Source organism: Schistocerca gregaria, chromosome 3 (assembly GCF_023897955.1).
Source record: "Schistocerca gregaria isolate iqSchGreg1 chromosome 3, iqSchGreg1.2, whole genome shotgun sequence".
NCBI lineage: Eukaryota > Metazoa > Arthropoda > Insecta > Orthoptera > Acrididae > Schistocerca > Schistocerca gregaria.
Window position 1 is genome coordinate 874,644,168 of NC_064922.1, and position 24,772 is coordinate 874,668,939.

General features: G+C 36.6%; 1 protein-coding gene across 1 annotated transcript in view; it reads right to left on the bottom strand.

Moving 5' to 3' along the window:
* LOC126354951 (dynein heavy chain, cytoplasmic-like) overlaps window positions 1–24,772 on the bottom strand; it is a 217,351-nt gene that overhangs the window by 129,754 nt on the left and 62,825 nt on the right. Inside the window, 10 exon segments of the mRNA XM_050005032.1 lie at window positions 5,474–5,620; window positions 8,823–9,032; window positions 9,668–9,924; window positions 12,721–12,943; window positions 15,343–15,489; window positions 15,574–15,687; window positions 15,821–16,004; window positions 18,948–19,069; window positions 19,283–19,549; window positions 23,913–24,056. Of these exon segments, the coding sequence (XP_049860989.1) occupies window positions 5,474–5,620; window positions 8,823–9,032; window positions 9,668–9,924; window positions 12,721–12,943; window positions 15,343–15,489; window positions 15,574–15,687; window positions 15,821–16,004; window positions 18,948–19,069; window positions 19,283–19,549; window positions 23,913–24,056 (1,815 nt within the window).

The window sequence follows — 24,772 nt, forward strand, 5'->3', positions numbered from 1 at the left end:
TACCAGGTCACAAGTTTTTTTAAACCTAGAGCAAGTCTGGGTAGGTAGCAGAAGATGTAGGTTCACTCTGCAAAGACGTCATAAAGGAAGACACCGTGGTAATGGTGGGTGGGGTACGCAACAGCACAGACAGGAACCCTAATTATTCAATTGAGAGTGACCTGGTAAAGATAGCTTCAGCAATGAGACATACTAGTGTTCGGCTTGTGTATGTTCTGAGGCACCATGACCGGTCTCATTTAAACTCTCCTGTTAGAGTTAATTTAGAGGTGGAATGGCTGCTTGGATCAGGTATGGGGTCTCATATCAGTGTGGTTCCTGTGGACTATCAGCAGGTGGGACTCTACTAGGCATGGCCTTCACCTCAACAGGGAAGGGAAGGGAAGGGAAGGGAAGGGAAGGGAAGGGAAGGGAAGGGAAGGGAAGGGAAGGGAAGGGAAGGGAAGGGAAGGGAAGGGAAGGGAAGGGAAGGGAAGGGAAGGGAAAACTAACTGGATTAATAGCAAATAACTTACGGCAGGCACTGTCACAAGTGGTAAAGTACCAGTAGTTACAAGTGACAGATCAGCAGTTCCTTTAGGGTAGAGAGGGCAGAAAAAAAAGATGTTCAGAGACAGGCTGAAAATGATATTCATATTCATAAAACAAGCAGCCACAAAGCAAATTTTAATGTAGACAATTCATGCAGACAGCCTCTGATCGAAACTAGAGATACTCAAAAATTGTCAGAAAAATTAGGTTCATCCAGCGCACAAAATCAGTTATCGCTATTGCATCAGAATATCAGAGGATTAAGGGGGGTAAGCTTAATGAGATGTTATTTGTGTTGAAGATTCAGAGTTGAGCAAACAAGTAGATATAATCTGCTTCTCTGAACATCATGTGACCACTCATATAGATATGTTAAATGTTACAGAAGTTAGCTACTTAATTCTGCAGAGAAAATTGGGAGAAAGGAGGAGTAGCCACATTTGTCTGAAACTGTTGATTTCAAGAATACAGATATCAATAAATTTTGCTCAGAGCAGCACTTAGAAGCTTGTGCAACAGTAGTAGTAATAAATTAAAAACAAAGATTCCAAGACTTACCAAGCGGGAAAGCGCCGGCAGACAGGCACATGAACAAAACACACAAACACACACACAGAATTACGAGCTTTCGCAACTGGCAGTTGCTTCGTCAGGAAAGAGGGAGGGAGAGGGAAAAATGAAAGGATGTGGGTTTTCAGGGAGAGGGTAAGGAGTCATTCCAATCCCGGGAGCGGAAAGACTTCACATCCTTTCATTTTTCCCTCTCCCTCCCTCTTTCCTGACGAAGCAACTGCCAGTTGCTAAAGCTCGTAATTCTGTGTGTGTGTTTGTGTGTTTTGTTCATGTGCCCGTCTGCCGGCGCTTTCCCGCTTGGTAAGTCTTGGAATCTTTGTTTTTAATATATTTTTCCCATGTGGAAGTTTCTTTCTGTTTTATTTACATCGTCATTAAGTAGTAGTAATAAGTTCTTTATAATAGTGGGTATATAGAGAGCACCTTCAGGGAATTTTAATCTCTTTATAATAAAATCTGGAAGCTCTGTTTCATCTCATGGTAAAAAGTAGGGAAATAGTGGTTGCTGGTGACTTTAATGTGGATTTATTGAAAAGATCTGTCAGTGAACAATTACTGCAGTCACTAACACTATCATTCAATTTAGTTCCTACTGCGAACTTTGCTACTAGGATACATAAATCCTCTGAGACAGTTACTGATAATATCTTTGTAGACAAATCTAGGGAAGAAAGTCATATCACAAAACCAATAGTAAATAGCCTATCTGATCATGACATGCAACATCTTGTGTTAAATGTTGTAAGATGTCAGGATTAAGAAAATATATTAATCTGAGTACAGGAGGGTAATAAATAAGTCAAAAATTGAGAAATTTAGGAAATTGCTCGAAGAAATGAAATGGATAGAATACTTCTGACTCAAATGGAAAATACAAATCTTTCATTAATAAAGTTACTTCCACTTTTGAAAATTGTTTTTCTCTAAAGGTAACTCAAATCACACAGAAATCAAAAAATAATCAGTGGATTGCACAAGGAATAAAGATATCATGTGGGAAAAGAAGAAGACCGTATCTACTATCTAGCAACAGCTTTGATGTTAGAATTGTACTGTGTTGCAAAGAATACAGCAAAATATTGAAGCAAGTAATCCAGAAATCAAAGCAGTGTTATTATGAAAAAAGATAATTACATCAGGCAACAAAACAAAAACTGTAGGATATAGTGAAGACAGAGACAGATGGGGCCAAAAAGGAAGAGGAACAGATAGCTCTAAAAATAAATGAAACTTTGGTAACAAGTGCATGTAATGTTGTAAACCTCTTAAACAAGTACTTCATTTCTGTTACTGACAGATTGGGGTTATAAGGTTCGGTGAACACTGCAACGGGGTATCCGAGACCAGTCTTTAAAAGTAACTTCAGTAAAATGGAAAGACACACATGTCTCCTAAAGTAGCAGCATCCATCATAAAATCCTTAAAATCTAAGTATTCCATTAGCTATGATAACAAATCAACAAAGTTAATCATGCTCATGCGAGTTGAGTTCTATCTTAAGTTATTTGTGTAATCAATCTCTTATCAGCAGAACATTTCCAGACTGGCTAAAATATGCTGAAGTTAAGCCTTGTAACAAGAAAGGGGATAAAGAGATCCCATCAAACTATTGAGCAATTTCATTTTAGCTGGCTTCCACAAAAATATTCAAAAAGGTTGTGTTGAAGCGTCTCCTTAACCATCTGACTGCAAATAATATATTGTCCAAGTAACAGTTTGGATTTCTTAACAGTTCTGATACAGAGAAAGCTATTTAAACTTACAGTGAGAATGAACTTAATTCATTAGATAATAAATTAGAGGCTACTGGCATTTTCTGTGAGCCATCATAAGCATTTGATTGTGTGAACCACAGCATTCTCTTAATTAAATTAGAATATAATAATGTCACCAGCAATGCTGCAAAATAGTTCGAGTCTTATCTATCTGACAGGAAACAATGGGTGTCATGAAATACCTGTGCAGTAAGCAGTTAGTCTTCATCTGACCAGGAATTAATTACATGTGGCATTCCTCAAGCTTCCATTTTGGGTCCATTGCTTTTTCATGTGTACATTAATGACCTGTCATCTGCTACATTGCCAAATCCTAAGTTTGTTTTGTTTGCAGATGATACAAACATTGCAATAAGTAGTAAGTCAAGTACAGATCTAGAAATAGCTGCTAACCAAAATTTTCACTAACATTAATAAATGGTTTAAAGCTAATTCACTGTCATTAAACTTTGGAAGACCCACTATCTGCAGTTCCGAACCTGTAAGAGATTTCTTTCCAGCATGTGTGTAACATATGAAGACATGCAGATCAAAGAGGTTAACAGTGTTTCTGGGATTACAACTTGATAACAAATTCAGTTGGGAAGGGCATACCACAGAATTGCTTAAGCACATAAACAAGTCTGTATTTGCAGTGAGAATGTGTCAGAGGTAGGAGATACTTTGCTTTCTTCATGCTACTAAGTCATATAGGATCATATTCTGGGGCAACTCATCAAACTGAGCAAAAGTTTTTAGGGTACAAAAGCATGTGATAAGAATCATTTGTGGTGTAAATTCAAGATCATCATGTAGAAACCTGTTGAAGGAACTTTTTATTCTAACTACTGCTTCTCAGTGTATTTATACCTTAATGAAATTTGTTGCAAGTAATACATTTCTATTTCCAACCAATAGCTCAATATATAGTATCAATACTAGGAATAAGAACAATCTACATAAAGATCTAAAATCAGTTACCTTGGTCCAAAAAGGGGTCCAGTATTCAGGAACACACATTTTTAATAAACTGCCAGCAACCATTAAAAACTTGGTTTCAGATAAAGCACAGTTTAAACAGAGATTCCAAGACTTACCAAGCGGGAAAGCGCCAGTAGATAGGCACAATAAATAAAACACACAAACACACACACACACACACACAGAATTTCTAGCTTTCGTAACCGACGGTTGCTTCTTCAGGAAAGAGGGAAGGAGAGGGAAAGACAAAAGGATGTGGGTTTTAAGGGAGAGGGTAAGGAGTCATTCCAATCCCGGGAGCGGAAAGACTTCACTTAGGGGGAAAAAAGGACAGCTGTACGCACACGCACACGCACACGCACACGCACACGCACACGCGCGAGCTCCTTACCCTCTCCCTTAAAACCCACATCCTTTTGTCTTTCCCTCTCCTTCCCTCTTTCCTGAAGAAGCAACCGTCGGTTGCTAAAGCTAGAAATTCTGTGTGTGTGTGTTTTATTTATTGTGCCTATCTACCGGCACTTTCTCCGCTTGTTAAAGTCTTGGAATCTTTGTTTTTAATATATTTTTCCCATGTGGAAGTTTCTTTCTATTTTATTTACAATTTAAACAGAGTTTGAAAGACTTTTTGATAGGCAACTCCTCCGACTCTATAGATGAATATTTTAAGAGAGACTTAAGCCAGCTTAAGTAAAAATATCTGTTAAGATTTCAGTTTTGATAGCACTTGGTCACAAGTCAAGATTAGGTATTTTGTGTATGATAAATTTATTAATAGTGCATAACAATGTTTCATTCTGACAGCATGTTAATTCTGTAAATATTAGTTGTTCCAGTTTACCGCATTGTATTCGCCTATTTCGACAATCTCCTAACAAATGATCAGGGTAATAAGTAATATATTCAATTGTTTCTTGTTTTTACGTTATACTTTCTGACAAGAGAATTCTCTCATTTTTTGGGTCTATGGAACGAAAATTGAATCAAATCAAATCAAATCAAACCAAATCTTTATAAAAATTAATTGCTGAATAGACATATGAATGAATAGAAGAAAACAAATGAACTGACAAAACAAGGGTTGTCAAGTTTAAAACCCAGTTCAAATCATAGACAATGATTTGTGGTGGCGTCTTATCACCAAATATAGTGCATCATGTTAATGACACTTCCCAGACAACTCACACAAAAATATTTACAAAAAGCCACCCTAAAATGCTGCAGAGTGATCCGCTTATTAGGTTCAGCAATACATGCCTCCATCAACAGATCAATTTGTTTGCAACTGCAGGAGGAATATGTCTACCTCAAGTAACTTGTATTTTATATGTATATTATCCAGACACCACCATGTTACTTAGGTTGAGACCCCCCCCATGTCTGGTCATTCTTTTTTTTCCCTAAAAGCTGTCACCACAGCACTTACCAAAGTCATCTGCACTCTGAACAAATATAATACTGTATTAGTACAAATAAGGAACCATTTACGTTTTTAAATATTGGTCATACAGAAGTAGGGGGACTGTAAGGAAAAGCCAAACTACTGCAATAAAACACACGGTTGGATAACTCATTTTGTGATATTTTTAAAATAACTGTCATAGCAGTAGCAGTATATTGTTTTAACATATTACCTTATAATAAGGTGACAACTTCATGGCTGCAACAGAATTTATGTGTTCTTTGACTTTGTTGAAGAGATCATCCCATCCTCTGATGAGACGGCACTTGTTCTGATAGTTTATCAGATCCAGTTCATAATTCTGCCATGATTCTCGAACCTAAGTATTTTAGAACATTTATCAGTTAGTCTTTTTTATTTTTATTACAAAAGAGAAACAAATACAATAAAGGTGACACTGAATTTAGCAACAATTAAAAAATATTTATGATACATATTAATCACACTGCCTGGCCTCTCGAATCAACCTTACATACCTTAACAGACACCCAAATTACTATGATTAAGCTTGGATTATTTAATTACATTTCTACATAAATCAAGGAATGTTTTAAAGTTACAAATACTTCTGCTCTAGATACCTTCAACTGCATTCCACACTGTTTGAAGTTCCTGGCAATTGTATAATGAGAAATTACACAAACTATTATTAAGAATAAACATGAAAAATGTGTGAATAATAATTTGTGACAAAGTCTAAAAGAAAGTAATCAAACTGAAGGTATTATACAGTAAAGATCAAAACATGTCTTCTTATCATTCCGAGGGCGTAGCAAGACTAACCCCCACCAAGGACACAGGCAGAGGGGACACAAAAACTAACGAGCAAAGAAATGAAGAGCAATGGTTTAAGAATAACATTAACCTGGAGAGGTACACAAGTTCCCCTAATCCTCGTGCTGTGTTCTTCTTCCCACAAGAAGCAGCCTATCCCTCCGACTGCAAGTAATAAGCTTGCTGTAATTACAGGTCATTCTGTCCCAGTAGCATTATCAAACAGTATCTATCATTAATTAGATGGCAATGGTGCTGCACTTGTCTCACAAAGTTGCCACCTTACTCACTTTTATCAATGTGGCTCTTACTGTTTCTTTGCTATGATATTTGAGGATCCCAGAGGTCAGCGAACAGGTGCAGAGGCAAATAAGCTATCTGACTGAAGGTTTCCAATTTTTGTCGCTTTCTGCTGACTGAAAACAGTTTGACACAGAGCGCTTCAAAGTATTTAACAGAATAATGAATGTAACACAAAACAAATTTCTCTCATATGGTACCATTTCATCTGACTTGAACGGTCAGGAAATGCCTCAATTGTAAGTTCTGTACCTTATACTGCAAAATGTGCATTTGATTTTGGTACAAAATACAACAGAAATATTGATGAAGCACAACTTGTTAACGAAATAGCTACTTTCAAGTTCCACGTGAAGAAACTGACTAACACTGATATGACTACCCATTTGGATTGAAGGGTTTTTTTCCTTAACCATCAAACATCGAATTACCTTTGAAGATATTTAAAACAATGTCAGTGACTGCTGCATACCATGAAGCAGTATCATTAAATTATGATAAAGGAGCTACACAGATTCTAAACTTTACTTCAGTAACGTAATCAGTGTTTCCGTCAAATTAAGGAGTTGCAGAGTACAATTACAACAAAACTACAGTTCCAGTAGACTTTTTATTGTCATTTCTGGCCAATTACAGACCACATCAAGATAGCTATTTATTTTTATTTTCCTCCTCCTTTCTCCAAAACTTTCATTTTCAGAGAATGAGTTGCCTCTCTCTCTCTCTCTCTCTCTTTCTCTCTTTCTCTCTCTCTCTATCTTACCTAGCCACTTTACTCTAGCTGTTGTTCTGTGCAGACTAGAAGTCAAGAAATTCAAAGGTTTTCTGGAAGTTGAATACCTTCAAATTTTCTGATTTCTAATCTGAATTTGCCAAGTAAGCGTCTTGTACAATTCGCATTTCTTCAAGACCATTTTTCGTATTGCCTCCCCATCCATTTTTTTCATTTCTCTCCCTGTTTTGGAAGAGCATGTGGATTTCCTTTATTAATCTGTCTTTCTTCATTCTTTCTAGATGTATCATGCCTTTTCATAATCTCATCTGTAATTTTAGGGCAGACTGGGTACTTCCTTATGTGGTCTTAAAACCCAACTGCCATCTTTGTTCTTGATGCACCTAATATTTTTTGCACAATTCTTGTTCCTTTCTTTTCTAAATTTTCTAATGTCATTTTGCATGCAGATAAAAGTAAGGTTTCTGACGAACAGAGGGCTTCTTCTTTAACAACTGTATTATGGCTGCCTTAATTTGACATCTTTAGAAAAAATTTTATTGCACCGATTTCGCACTTTCGTGTATGCTCTTTTCATTTTTTTCAATTCTGATTTTAATTGTTCTTGTCCACATTTATTTTTATATTTTCACCCAAATATTTAAAGTTATCTGTTTTATTGATCTTGTCATACTTGCATCTTAGAATTCTAGTCGAGTTGATCTACGAAAGTCTTTTAAAGTGATATTTGCAGACCTGCATTTTCAGTTGTCTCCTTTACATTCTCTAAGGTTCTATTATTATGAGATCGGCAAAGGCCAATGAAATTAATGCTTCTTTCAATCTACCCAGTTGTATGTAGTTATTAACTTTTTGTTTTCCTTCCTCTATTTTCCATTCTCTTACAACTTTTTATCAGCACCAATGTAGAATCGGTGTCTTAATAAGATATTGGCTGTTTGAATTTAAATTCTTTTTTTAAATTATACAATTTTTTTTCTTATTTAACACAATTTTATTTCTTATGCATAAGTCAGACCAGTGGTCTAGTTGTGAAGTGCATACTATGAATGAATGGTCAGGGTTGATTCCTTGTCAGACCATGGAATATTTCAGTCTTCCCTTCTTGATGACGAGAAGATTCCACGTGAACAACACATGGTTCGGATTTCACCTGAAACTGTAGCCCTCCCCCCGGTACAATTACTGTAGTAGGCTACAGGCACCCAACTTGCACGAGGCCACTGAGTCATCATCATCATCATCATCATCATCATCATCATCATCATCATCATCATCATCATCATCATTATTACAATATATATCAATATAGTTCATTTACATGATATTTTCCATTAATGCTTCATTTTTAATAAACTTGTTTACATGATTATAAAATCTGCATCTGTATATGCATAGAGAAAAATTGCTAATGGGTTGTTTCATGGAGAAATGACATGGGGTTCGCAGCTATGGCAGTTTTGCCAAGGACACACACACAAAGTGAAAAAAATGTTACCCTTAAAAATGAAAAAGAGCCTTTTTTCAAAAAAGCTGGAAGGACTGCAGGAAACAGGACTATTCTTGTATCAAGTAGAACAGCTCAGAACTGGTCTAGGGTGAAGTCAAAATTACATCTAAAAACTCTTAATATTGCACTTCTGTTGTCTGCCCTAGTCAAATACCAAGATAGCTGAAAATATAGTTCTCTTAATTAAAAGCATTCACTACTCACTTGTTTCAAAAATTCTTCTAGAGCCATTTCTCCTTGTGCCACAAGTATGATGTCCTTAACAATTGATTCATTCTTTTGAAGATCAACATCCCATACCATTCCTAAATTGAGCTCAGAAAGAACCCAATTTACACGCAGTTGTTTCATCAGAAGTTTCCAGTGACGTTCCTTCAATGCATCCGATTTTAGTTCAACGATCATCATGTTGATCTATGAAGGAAGTTAGTATTAATATAATTCACACGAGTCAGTTTCACAAGTCTTCAATCAATTTCATCACACATTAAAGAAGTAATATAATTAAAATTTCAGGAGGTCCATTTGATGCAACTTTATGTGCAACAAAGAGGCATGTACACTAGAACTTGCACAAATTATGACTAAATAACAAAATGCTACTTCCCATTAATACACACACTTTTCAGATACACTTCATTCTCACAAACATAGTGGAGAAATTATGGACCCTAATACAAACTTTTGCGTCTTTATGTTAATTATTACACACAAATGCAATAAGTAGTTATTAAAAAAACAACAGGCGCACAAGACACTACGTTTACAGTGCAGAGTGTGCCTCGGTGACAGAATGTGTGTCAAACTAAAAACCTAAAAGTTCTGTCATTTTCTGTCACTAATCACGTGTGTGTGCATGTGCAGGTATCATGCAAATCATCTCCTCCTGGCCAGAAATTCACTCTGTCATTTTCACTACACCATACACAAGTTTCATACACCTAATAACTGCAAAGAACCTGCTTTTGACATTACTGAAATCTGATAAAAACTTCATTTCATACTAAACATTAATACCAGAAAGTACAATGAAAAACAATTTAACATACCTTTGTGTACCCCAATAACATCTTTCTAACATATTCATAAGAGGCATATTGGCGAAGTCTTGCAGGAAGTTCCTTCAGCTGGCTCAGCAACGTATCTAGCTGTGCTCGTATTTTGCGTGGCTGTACAGATAACCAGGGTTTCTCACGGATTTCATCAATTTGTGCCCAGATGCGAGACAATTCTGACCAAACACCTCTGAGATCCTGTAGTTCTTCGAACACCACTTGCATTCGATCTTCACTTGTGCTCACACCACCTGCATTGAAACAACCACCTTCTAAACTGGTCTACATTAAAATTTCCATCATTATGACTGACTCCTTTGTCGTCACATGATAACCGATACAGTATTAATAAGAAGTAAGTACATTTTGTGTAGAGAACAGCTAATCATAACATGTAGTTCTGAGGAAATTTCATAGGTAGGAGAGAAAACAATGATATTTGCAAAATTACACATTAATGATAATGATACACTTCTACATTCATCTAAATAGTGCAGTAACATTTCTTTACATTAAACACTGGGTCATATGAATAAAAAAAAAGAGAACATTCTTCAGAGAAGATTCTCAGCACAAAAGAATATTCTCAGAGAAAAAATTTGAAGCATATTCTCTGATGAGGGAGTTCTTTCTCAGTATTTCCACTCCTCCTTGAGAAGATTTTATTTTTGTGTGCATCTACAAATCATTAAGATGATTACAGATACTTTATAAATGTGTGTTTTCTTGTTATGTTACTGAATTTTCAACACGTGGTAAACTTTTTTGTTATTGAAGTTAGGTAAATACATTACACAAACAAAATCTTATGGTTAGATGACATTTTGATCTACTCCAAACCGTAACTCTTGTCATATTGGTTAAATAAGATGCATAACGGTCCACTTGCGCATCTAGTATGTAAGTAGTTGGCCACACGTTTCGTTACAAGGAACAAGTCACTAGTTTTGTAATAACTCACTTATTAATTTTTCTGATCTACCTAATTAATTTTAACACAAAAATATATTATTTATACTGTGAGAAAATATTATGAACTTCTGAAAATATACCTAAGTCTTCTCATACACCAGTCTGAAAACTTGGGTCTTAAGGTAACGGGGGATAATATGGCCATACAGCAGCTTTGCTGGCAATGGAAAATCAGCAATGGAAAAAATGGATGGAATGCAAAAAGCACAAAGAAAAATCAATATATTTATAGACCCATATTTCCCTGATAAAGAGAAAGCATATTCAGCAGTATCAGATGGTTTAAATTACTTGGTTACATAATTGCAGATAATTACTGTACATGGATTTGCACTTAAGTAAATAATGTAGGGTGTGCTTGTAATGAGCCCTTGGATCATTGAAATAGAAATCATGTGAAAACGAGCCAACTGCAAAGTAAGTCATTATTTAATATGAAGACACCATTCAATTTCGATTTTCGTAGTGCCAGACAGGTATTTATATGTCTTGTATTTCATGCAACGACATCATTAAATGAAGGGAGAGGGTGAAACTGTGCCAAAACATGAGTTATTCCTAATTATGTAAATCTGATAGCATGTCATAAATTAGTCCCGATTTTAATTTTCCGTGCTTAAGAATAAAATTACGTATTAAATGCAGAGAGCAAATACTGTAATGCAAAATGGACATGAAAATACTTGTTTTGTGTCTTTATGAGCATTGTAGTTCTGTTGCATAGTTTTTTTCTTTTTTTCTTTCTTTCTTTTTTTGTAGTGAATTATAAGATTATGTGGTGATAAATGTGTGTAAAATTATATAATGTATTTAGGTTTAAGTATTTAAATCTTATAAAAAATTGTAAATGAATTGTGGTCCTTTTTGTGAATTATTTTGATTAATGTAGTGTCACGTGACCCGACTCAGGACTGGGGGTATGAGCAGGAAAAGGAGGTCTGTTGTCCGTTGTGGTAAGTTCGGAGCAGTAAAGTGCCGCAAGTGTAAGACTGGATGCCAGTGTATGTGAATAAACTGTGAAGAAACAACATGAAAGTGCTTAGGTGCGAGACAATAAACCATGTGTACGAATTGCACGAAATACTAATTATCCAGATTGGATTTATTTGTGAACTTAAAGATGCATGGCCACAAAGTTAGAAGTGCTTTTAATTAAATAAGTTTCAATCTGAATTTGCATAGTGTACCTCATTTAGCGCAAGGTTGTGGTATAGACAACTGTGTATTCAATTCACTACTGTCCAAAGGCTAGCCTATATACGACTCAGTATTAGGGGCACAAATGCAACCGTTCACTACCAACCCCCTTTGCAGATGAGCCATTTGAAAAATAGGTAGTGAATGAACCCGTGTACAGTTGCAGTCTGTTATATGACAACAAAAATGCTTCAATTTTCACTTAGTTTCAAAGGTCCCAATATTCTTTCATTATTTTTGGAAAGGAATATCACCAGAAAATAATATTTTTATTGTTAAGCCCATATAAACTTCTATTTCTTCTCTCTTCAGTATTTCTTCAGGCTACATGTATCTTTTCTTGCCTTCCAAGCAACATAAGTTCTGCCACTGTTACTAAAAATAACTCTGTAAAGCTGTTATTTCAACAGAACGTACTTAGCTCTAAGTATACTACAGAGTTCATTTCAAAAAAGGAGAAAATTGTCGACTTATTAGAAGCTCTTCTAGTTTTATTCATACAAAATCTGAAAACATTATTTGTCTTTAACAACTTCCCCCTTCCTTTTGCTCATGGTGACGACATTCTCGGGTGAAATATATTCTCCTACACACTTTATTCAAGCGAAGCTGAGAATGTTCTCTGAAATTCTGAGTATAAAATATATTCTCCATTTTATTCATACAACTCATTGTTCTTAATATACAGGCTAAGGAAAAAGTGTGCAATAAGGTAACTCGATATCTTTGCAGTTAAATAGAGTACCTAGGGAATTACAAGCTTCATACCAGGAAATACTGATGTTACTAAAACAAATATTTGTTTCCATTATGCTCTTTACATTATCCTAAACAAATAATCCTGTACAACAGCACAAGATATCAAAAAACAAAGAAACCTGGTTCTTGTAGCTCCAGTGCTTCCTTAGCTTTGGCAACATTGTCTCGCTCTTCTTTAAGTCTGGCAAACTTTGTTTCATACATATGTAGTTGTTGCAGTGCATCATCAGGCCGTAAGTGTCCTTCCACAGGCTTATTACGTTCCCAGTCATTCAAAAAGTCATTGGTACGAGCCTCCACTGCCTTATCTTCCGTCACAATTTTCATCTGCAAACTTGCAACCTACAAGAAATGAAATACCATCAGCAGCTGCAGTTACAACCCTGAAGCAAAACTTAAAAAGCCATCTTTTTTCCTTTCATACAAAAGTATAGAAGGATATACAATTTATTTCAATATTATTTACATAAAAAGTCCAGGTTGGTGTGTAAACACTGACAATGCAAAGTACTGCTCATCTTGAAAGCTGTCAAGATATATAAAAAGACATATTAAACATAAGATAAAGATTAAAGCCCAAACTTTTGTTCCACCTAGTAGCAATAAGAATCTAGACACATCAAGGTGTATACAAACTTAAGATACAGTCACATGTGCTCAGTTTTCTCTGCTCTGCAGAAGATTTTAAGTTAAAAATGTCAGCAGTCACCTGATATTTTTACAAGTCTATTCACCATACAGCATTACATCTTAAGCTAACTAATGATTTGTCATCATAATCGATACTTGTTTCAATACACTTTTTGTAAAAGTGCAACAACTCAATGCTTCTGTCAATGAAAAGGTAAGAAAATAGCCAACAATTCTCAAGAAACACAAAATACTTTCTCTTTTCGTTTGTACAAGAAGTTCCACTTTGTATTCATCTTCCATTTTTCCGTAATCTACCATACATTTTATCCTGCCTGTTGGAATGACTCCTTACCCTCTCCCTTAAAACCCACATCCTTTCATTTTTCCCTCTCCTTCCCTCTTTCCTGACGAAGCAACTGCCAGTTGCGAAAGCTCGTAATTCTGTGTGTGTGTGTTTGTGTGTTTTGTTCATGTGCCTGTCTGCCGGCGCTTTCCCGCTTGGTAAGTCTTGGAATCTCTGTTTTTAATATATTTTTCCCATGTGGAAGTTTCTTTCTGTTTTATTTACATCGTCATTAATTTTAACCCAACAATTACGTTTGTTATTGTCTCTGTTGCATTTCGAAATCTTCTCTATCGTCTTACTTTCTCTTTTCGTTTGTACAAGAAGTTCCACTTTGTATTCATCTTCCATTTTTCCGTAATCTACCATACATTTTATCCTGCCTGTTGGAATGACTCCTTACCCTCTCCCTTAAAACCCACATCCTTTCATTTTTCCCTCTCCTTCCCTCTTTCCTGACGAAGCAACTGCCAGTTGCGAAAGCTCGTAATTCTGTGTGTGTGTTGGTGTGTTTTGTTCATGTGCCTGTCTGCCGGCGCTTTCCCGCTTGGTAAGTCTTGGAATCTTTGTTTTTAATATATTTTTCCCATGTGGAAGTTTCTTTCTGTTTTATTTAAAAAGTACAGTTTGTTACACAATTTAACACTCCACAGAAAACATAGTTCAAATTTTATGTGAAACAGACTAATTACTCCTGTAATATCATAGTATAATAGTTATTTACACAAACATTTTTACAACAAACATCTTCTGAAACAATTTCAAACATAATGTAATTTGCCATTCACAAAAGTCACTTTCGTATCTGCTGAGGCACGACAATGCGACAAAACCATTATGTTGGCATAAATGTCACTACTCTAACCAATGTTGTGTGCTCATACTAGAAGCCCAAGAGCTCCACTGGGGAAGAGGAAACACTCAATAAGTAGATCAATCTATGGGAGAGCAGATATCCCAAATGCCACTTAGAGATCCTTGGAGAAAAAGCTCAAAGTGACCAAGGAAAATCATCAAAAAAACTGATGTGCAGAACCAAGAGCAAGGCACAATATGAAAGCCAAGTCTCTGTAAGTCAATCTCACTCTAATAGCTCACTAGCCAGCCTACACTGCCAACACACAAGTCAATGGTTCTGCCCATACGACACTCCACGTGCAGCATCCATGATAGCTTTCCTCACTACTATGCCGCGAGACCCACACCTACTCATCTGTCACCTAATGTACATTCACTGGTGGGGATACTGAACTCTCTACAAGGACAACAATTATTTTTAGAAAAGTTGCCAAAGCTATGCTAATCATTAGTGAAATTTGAAAGGAAAACATGCATTCTCAATGAAATTTAGGAAACTCACCATACTGTTCACAACATCAATGATTTCCTAATTTTATGAGTAATGCTTTACTTCAGTGCAGTATTATACAATGGTTACCACCTCTGAGACTTTTCCTCAACCATTTGTACTGCTTATCCCACAACATTTCAGCTATCTTCTTACTATTTCATTAGCAAAGCTAACCACAAATATGCTAACACACAATTTGCTTCTTAGAATCAGTTTTATGAAATTTAAGTTTAACCATAATAATCAAAATACAGAAATTTTCTTTACCAGCATAGTGAGTTAATATACTGCCACAAAGACATACTATTCTAGATCAATACATTTCTACTATTTTAATTAAAATGAAACCAAACGTTTTAAACTTATGAGCAGTACTGTATATCACAGCTGAGGAGATTTTATTTAAGCACAAACCTGTGACTGTATTGATGAATCCTTGCGCTTTATTATTTCATTAAAAGCACTCCATTCGCCTACAATGTTGTCAACATGTAGCCAAGAACTTGGGAACTGAAATCTCTGCCTCTCCAAGATTAACTGTCCTTCACTGTACACATCCACCTGAAAGTGTGTGATACGTAATTATTCTGCATTTCTTTACAACACAAAAATTAATGATTAAATAAATAAATAATTTTTATGTACCTGTTTTTCCCAGGCCTTCATCTTTCTCTTTAGACTTTGCACGTATGTTATGAAAGTGACTGCATCAGATGTGCTTGCTGCTTCAATACTCTGTTGCTCTAGTTCACTGCGAGACTGATTTTTTTAAAAATCATTTTAATTAAAAATATATTTTTCAAAAAAATTCAGTTACTATTAACACTGTGTAAAACAATACAACAGACTGAAATGAATACTCTAAGAAGAAAAAATTAATTCATGTAAATACCTTAGAAACTTGGGAATGAAATTGAGCCATTTCATTTCCTAGCAGAGAACCAAATTTAGCAAGTGTCTCCTTGTGCCAAGAGTCATATTTGAGTGATACTTTGCTTTGTACCTTGGCATAATCAATCACAATTGGACCAAATTCCCGGCGTGTATCTGATGTGTCAAACGTAGTTCGTGATTTTCTGAAAGCAAGTTCTTTTAGTAACATCTGGCGTGTACATAATTAAATAATGGACTGTCTGATTCACAGGAGGAATCTGTTTATAACACTGTGCCCACAGGAGTACAGTAAACACAGAGGATGGCAACAAGTAAGCTTGTGGAAATGACAAACCAGATGATATTATCAATCTGAATACCAGAGAGAAATACACAGAAGAAAGCGAACGATCACATTCCTAATTACATCATTTGAGATAAGCAACTCATATTCAGTAAATAACTTATTTGTTGCCAGCTACCAAGCAATTTCTACTAGTATATTTGTTGCGATATTAACAAAACAGTGAAAGTAAAAATTACACTTCCAAATTTATGACCCAAGAAATACTCTCTTTCCCTTGCCCTGTAAATTTCTTCAAAACTTTCTCATATTTAATTAAATTTTGCCCGACTGCTGTAAGGACTATGTAACAGAGGTAACACTATAAAAGTCAGATCTTTATTGGGGATCTAGTAAAAATGATGGAGATCATTAGTTAAAAAAAACATGAATTCAGGGTTATGAATTGTGAAGATAAAAGAATTGGGATGTATGTGCTAAATATAAGAGCAATTAAAAATGCAGAAAATGATGTAACTGACACTGGTGGAAACGTGTGATGATGAAATGAGGTCCAAAATAAAAAGGCCAAAGATTTCTTGCATGATGTATTATATAAGATCACAAATTGAGTATGAGAATACACAGAGCATAAATTATTTTAAAGAAAGTCCAATAAAAATCACTTTTTAGTTGACACTTGTCACATGCACTAGAGCACTGTCACAACGGTTGTGAACTGCACAACAGCTAAGGCCCTGGTTGGTTGGTTTTGGGGGAGGAGACCAGACAGCGAGGTCATCGGTCTCATCGGATTAGGAAAGGAAAGGGAAGGAAGTCAGTCGTGCCCTTTCAAAGGAACCATCCCGACATTTGCCTGGAGCGATTTAGGGAAATCACGGAAAACCTGAATCTGGATGGGTCCTCCCGAATGCGAGTCCAATGTACTAGCCGCTGCAGCTAAGTCCTTGGTCAACCAGCTGTTACCATAATGTATGACTTCCCAATGAGGTCAACACCGAGTGAACAGACTTTTAGCAGGACTCAGCATCCCATTTGCTAAATTATATTTGTGTCATACGGATCATCTGCTGACGTGTAGGTGTCCCACAAGCGAACCAATGTTTTGTGACGGCACATTGTCAGAATCAGATGCTTCATTCGTGACATTCACAGCTCTCAGAGGAATTCTGTTTCAAAGCTTAACGTGTCAGTTAAAAAGTCATTTTAATCAGACTATACTGGTGACACAGTGAGATATTATATGTGAAATCCCTTTGTATTCACTCAAACACCAAGTTAAAACATAGTCGGCACATTAAATGGGGGACTCAAAAGATCGCAACACCACACAAAAGGCAACAGAATATTCAGCCTATTGCACTTTGTCACAGAAGAGAGTTACACCTGACAAAGTAACAAAGAACTCATGAGGCAGATGTTTTTGTAATGTATTGGAAACTACAGCACAGAGCATGGACATAAATGCAAATAATTATTTGTGCAATGAACTGGCAGGAAGTGATGGATAGAGGGTGAGAAAGGTCTGACACAGAGACTAACTTATCATTTTGCTTTGTGAGCGAATAAAGTAACTTTTCTTCTTCTTCTTCTTCTTCTTCTTCATAGCATTTTTCCCACGCTAAGCAGGGTCTGCTCGTTGACACATCTGCCTCCATTTGGGTCTGTTAAGGGCATCTTCGTAGGTGGAATTGATTAATTCCGTATCCTTCTATATACCGTCCATCTATTGGATCTTGGGTCTTCCACAACGTCATCGGTCATTTATGTCTAGGTGCATAGCTGTTTTTTGACACCGAGTCTGCTTTAGTAAGCATTACATGTCTGTATCATCTGAACCTGCATTCCCGTAGTTTGTCCGAGATTGGTGTAAACCCAAGTCTCAGTCTAACATTGACGTTTGTTGCATAGTCAAATCAGGTAAGCCCAAGGGACCATAAGAGCATATGCATTTCCATCATCTGGAGAGCACGCTCATGCTTCATTGTCATTGGCTGACACTGACCCATAAAGTACAATTGGAAATACTACTGTCTCATAAAGCTTTGACTAAAGGCATATGGCAATCACACAGCATGCTAGTCACCTGGTGCCATTTCATCCAGCAGGTGTTAACAAGGCAACAGACATCAAGTAAACTTTCGCCATCCACTACATATGAGTCAGCAAAGATATTTGAATTGCTCCAATTTCTGCAGGTCTTCTCCACTGACTTTGTCCCATCAGTTTCAATAAAACACTCCATGTATTCTGTCTTCTTGATATTCAGTCGGAGGTCAAATTTACCAAGTCGTTGATTCCATTTGTTGACTTACCAAGTAACTCGTAACCATGATAAGTTACTTGATAAGGCAATTATCTTTTAATGGTTATAAATACCAATTTTGTACATAAAGAAAAGTGTTGCAAGTAAGTTTCATTATAGTGGCCTTATACTGACACCTTATCAATTTGAGGCATTAATTACCACAAGGACCTCAGGACAGTAGGCAAAGAAGGAGAGGAACAAACTACATTGTAGACATTGACAGTAGAATCCAAAACACAAGAAAACAACTAATTCATTGTTACCTATAGCTTCCTAATATCTTAATGTTTGCCCAGCAGAGACATTTGTACTTTGCACCTGCTGCAGCTACACACCTATCTCCAGAAGATGGGTTCCATCTTTGCATCCTTTTTCCTCCTCCAACTCAGACCTCAACTAACTACAAAAGAGGCTACTAATTGATTGAGTAAATATAAACTCTGTTCCACTGTGAGTTGTCAAACATGTTGACATGCCTTGCTCAAATCCTTAGCAGATTTCATAAGAAGAAGACTAAGATGGCAATATACTCACTTTATATCGTGTAGACACTTCATCCAAAGATCAATATTTTCTCCGAGCTTCCCATAGAGATTATCTGACTGAAGGTCCCACAATGACTGGAAGCAAAGCCACTCTCCAACATACTTTTGTACCTATTAGCAGAAAAACATATTTCAGCATGATATGTACTGTCACTGAACATGAGTAAAAAGAATTACTAAAAAAGTTTAAAAAACAGTTGTGAAAGTAGCTCTTACACAAGAAGACAGAACACTCATTTGCAACCCCATGCATATTTAATCGTATTTACGATTCTATCTCGGATTTTCAGTTCTATAGAAAGATACTCTTCAGAGGTCACTTACCTCCTTAATCTTGTTTTCAATAGCATCATATGCTGACTCAAGTACATTACAACCCTGGGGTAATTTTGTGAGAAGGTTGCGATATGTTGGTGAAGATGGGCGGTCAAGAGCGACTTGATACCTGGAGCTTTGTAATCTTGTCTGTGAAGTCACTATAGCTTGCCATGCAAACAACTGTTGCATTATTTGAAAACGAGCTTCTTCTATACTCGGATACAGATACATGATCTGATTTGTGATTCTCACTTCATGCACCATTACTTGAATCTGAAATGCAAATACCATATTAATATTCTGAAATCTGCAAACACAGAGGAGTTGTTACATCTTCTGTTTTAACATATACAGCGACATAGCTACAGCTGCACATTACCAAAATATAAACCATACTGCACAACCTTTGAAGGCACTTCTATTTATATGAATTTATAAAACTTCAAAGTTTAACTGACGTTTTCATTTAAGTATTTTACTTTTACAAACAAACATTTAATGTTTTCTCCATCACTGTCAAATCCATCTCATCTTTAAGGGTATGGGATACATATATATGGTGTAAAAAATGAAAATTTTTATGATTTTATTAAGTTCTATAGTCTTTCCTGATTGATATATACATTAAAGGGTTCCAAATGAAAAATGTCAAATTTTAAAGTTATGGTCTTGTATGCCGCCATGCCCCCTTTATTTCTGTTAAAGAAACCAGTATTATTCCGAAAAGAATTGTGAACTTTGTTTCCAGCAACTATACGTATGATTCATTGTATATGCTGGTAACAGTGCAGGTTGCTAGTGTCTGTAAATGATTATCTTTGCTAGTATTTGCTTTTGTTTCGCTGAAGCAGTTTGTTCTATGTGTTACTGAATGTTTGTTGACCAAGTGCTACATATATTTCTGGAAGTACATATCCTTTAGTGTGCAATAAATACAAACTATGCCACGCATCAAGAAATTCAATAAAAGGAAATTCGTGGTAACCAGTTCACAAACAAAGCAAGCCACAATGTTTAAAGTAACTTATGTATCAGTTCTTCAGGGAAGAAACTCCCACATGGCACGCCTCCTGGTGATTCAAATATTTGTGTTAACAATGACGCTGTTATCTTCTTTGTTTACATTTAGCCAATTCCTTTATCACTGTGATGGTGTAGGTTGTCTGGAAATGACTGAACAACAAAGTAGCAGGAAGGGTTTAGCGTCAAATTTAGTTGTTCTGTGTAGATCCTGCAATAAATCTACCTCAAAAATGACTTCGAACATTGTGCATAATTCATATGATGTGAATCTGAAGTTAGTGTTTGCAATGCATGCAATACGAAAAGAAAAAAGGCTACTCAAAAGTTTTGTGGTTTGATGTACCCCCCCTCCTCCTCCTAGTTGTTTCAGCAAGTACATAATACATTTAGGTGCCTTGATGGTTTTGTCTAAAGCATCTACAAAACGTGCAGTAGAAAAACCTGTAAATATTAGTGGAACAACGAACATAGTTGTTGCACTTGATGGGACATGGTAACGTCAAGGATATCGTTCCTTGAATGGTGTTGTAAGTGCTACTTCTCTGGAGAATGCAAAAGTTGTTGATGTTAAGTGCTTATATAAGTACTGCCACACATGTCATGGTAACACTGAAGAACATTTGAGTTCTAAGAATTATGATTGTTACACTGGAGGTATGGAGTGTGATGGATCTCTAAAAACATTTCAGAGGTTGGTGAGCTTTTATAATGTCAGATATATGAAGTACCTAGGCAATGGTGACTCTAAAGCTTTCAATAAAATTAATGAGTTCAATGTTTATGGTGATACCTTGGTAACAAAACTGGACTGTTGTGGACATGTGCAAAAGAGGACGGGTGCTAGACTGAGGAAGCTACAAAGAGAAATGAAAGGAAAGTTGCTATCTGATGGAAAATCTCTGTCTGGCCAAGGCAGATTGACAGAAACTGAAATAGACCTTCTACAGAGTTATTATGGACTGGCCATTAGATGAACTGCACCCCTGAATGTTGTTACACCAATGAGAAAAGCTGTATGGGCCACCTACTTTCCTAAGTTGTCCACAGATGACCACCCTGTTCACGGACTTTGCCCTGAAGGAGCAGATTCTTGGTGTGGTTACCAGAAACCAAAAGAAAGTGGTCAAATAGACCCTCATAAGCATTCTCTTCCAAATCCTGTTATGAATTAAATAAAACCAATTTTCAGATACCTGAATGACCTTGTTCTGCTTAGTAAATGTCTTCATGGGGCACTCAGAATACAAATGAAAGTTTCAACCATTGCATACTAGAAAGATTACCCAAGAATGTTTTCATAGGACTAAATACATTAAAAGTTGGTGTACTAGATGCAGGGATATGTTTCGAAGGAGTAATAGGAAGGTTGGAAATCCTGAGAAATTTTGTCATAAACTGGGGCTCTAATATGGAAGATCAACTGCTTGCGCATGGCAGACAATGGGTCGTGAAGCTGAAAGATTCGCTCTTCAAGTTACCAAAGAAGCAAGAAGTGCGAAAAGGAATGGCAAGATGAAGCTTGAAGATGAAAAATATGCTTCAGGAATGTTCTGAGGCACAGTTTAATTGGACTCTTATCTTCATTCGCAATTTCCTGCAAGTTTTATTTTTCAGAATTCAGGAACAAATATTTCCTCAAGTTTATTAAGCATTGCTCTAATTTTTTCTGTAACTTGCAATAGTACATACTTAAGTATTAGACCTAAGCTTTATTTCAGGATCAACTAAATTCCAGAAAAAATACATTTTTATTAGGAAAAAATTATAAAAATTAAAGTGTAAGATATTTTTTATCCTTGTAATATACATGATAAGTGGAATTAAATAGGTCTAGTACCTCAGCCATCATGTCACGCATATCTGGTAAAAAATTCTCTCCCCTTCAAATGTATAACATTGGATTAAATGGCACCTCAATTTGAGGAAGCATTTTGGAAAAAAATTCATCAATTACCTTGTAATTTTTTTTAATAAACCTAAACAGGTTCAAAAATATTCAAAATACTTCTAATTTGTTTAGAAAGTGTGGCTCTGAGCACTATGGGACTCAACTGCTGTGGTCATCAGTCCCCTAGAACTTAGAACTACTTAAACCTAACTAACCTAAGGACATCACACACATCCATGCCCGAGGCAGGATTCGAACCTGCGACCGTAGCAGTCGCACGGTTCCGGACTGCGCGCCTAGAACCGCGAGACCACCGCGGCCGGCTAGAAAGTGTGCTGCATTACCCGATATCAACAAAATATCTGTAAAACATATAAACAGTGCCTGAAAGAAATAGGTTTTGATTTTTACATAATATTGAGCCAGAAACGTATCCGGTATCCTTAAGAAACAGCACAGCTTTATGCACACTTTATCAAATTTTCTTCTAAAAAGAGCACTGCTATTTTCATAGCAATACAAAATATTCTCCCTGTTGCTCTGTTCAAATAATTTAACTTTGTATTCTGATGCAAAGGAAACTACTTTTGTCAGTAAATGGTATGCTGTACGGCTTACAAAACTCATTACAAGTTTCAGACACAGGCTTCAGCAAGTAGGTTACTGGTCTACTCAATATGAATCCTTGAAAGTTATTTCAATTAATTACAATTGACATTTATGCATTTCAGGTGAAATGCAAAATCTCTAACATAGGCTAAGAAAAATGTTAAAACGCACAAACACAATGGAATAGAGAATTTGTTGTTATAGATGAACAGCTTTAATTAGTGTACTGACACACAGAAAATGTTATGAAAATGTATAAAATTGGCAGTTTACTGTAGTTAGTATTGTGGTGTAACAACTCACTTCAAGGATAAAGACCTGTTGACCAATGGCTAAATCACAAACAAATGGTGATTATGACCACTGGAAGTCGTTTTTGTGTTACTAGAAGTCTGTTTCAACTCAGAGGGAGAGGGGGAGGGGAGGGGAGGGGAGGGAGAGCGCAGCGGAGATATGGGGAAGGGAAGGGGAGGGGGAGCGCAGCGGAGATATGGGGAAGGGGAGGGGAGGGGGAGCGCAGCGGAGATATGGGGAAGGGGAGATAGAGGGAGGAAGGGGAGATAGAGGGACACCATATATATGCCAGACAGGGCGACGACAGCAGTCTTTCTGTGAGTTACAGCACTTGCTGGTTCACCAGTTTACTAGATACCACCACTATTGTCCCGCCTAGGAAATGTGCTGGAAGCATGGAAGAGGAGATCATGTTGTCTGCATTGCCAAAATAAATGACTTCTTTTACTTAGTATGACAGTTCTGTATTGAGAGGTACAATTTGGACAGACAAGCATCATCGGAGAGGAAGTTTTGTAAATGAATAATATATGGAGTGATACAGTGCTGTATTGGAAAGCAACACACACACACACACACACACACACACACACACACACTTAAAGAAGAATTCAATATCATCTGGCAGAACTTCATTTCTTAAACTATATTTAAGCTAGCACAGAATTTGCAGCCAACACGGCATCTGAAGAAACACGATGAAAGTGATGGTTAATTCTGGTGGTGTACTGCAATAAATATAAGCCTGAGGAAATTAGCAATGGCAAACAAAAACGTGTTCCACAAACTGTATACCGAACATAACGCAGAACATTTCACTACCTGTGGATCTCCTCCAGGCTTGTGTGTAGGCTGTGCTGGGGCATCTGTATCCATGCTGTGGTCAATCTCCTTCTTTTTACCATTTAGTGCATTGGTCCAAGCTTGTATCCCAGCCTGCAATCGAGCTGCCAAGTTCTTCTCTACCTAAAATTAAAGAAAGAAAAGCTACATCAAAAATGCACCTAATTACACTTTCATGAAAACTAATGATATCTTACAAAAAATTACTAATTAGCTCCAGTGTAATTACTTCTTTAGCCCACACGAAGAGATACACAATACTTTTCCTTTCCACTAGCTACAACTGTTCCAGGTATCAACCTCTTAACACACTCAAGAACCAAAGTATCACAGTAGGTCAGAGCACCATGTAAACATTTCCGCACATGATAACATACAACTTTTAACACAAATGTTGAACAATTGGAACTACGTGTTAACCAACATTTTTGTCCTCCTGCAGTAACCAACATTTTTGTCCTCCTGCAGTAACCAACATTTTTGTCCTCCTGCAGTAACCAACATTTTTGTCCTCCTGCAGTAACCAACATTTTTGTCCTCCTGCAGTAACCAACATTTTTGTCCTCCTGCAGTAACCAACATTTTTGTCCTCCTGCAGTAACCAACATTTTTGTCCTCCTGCAGTAACCAACATTTTTGTCCTCCTGCAGTAACCAACATTTTTGTCCTCCTGCAGTAACCAACATTTTTGTCCTCCTGCAGTAACCAACATTTTTGTCCTCCTGCAGTAACCAACATTTTTGTCCTCCTGCAGTAACCAACATTTTTGTCCTCCTGCAGTAACCAACATTTTTGTCCTCCTGCAGTAACCAACATTTTTGTCCTCCTGCAGTAACCAA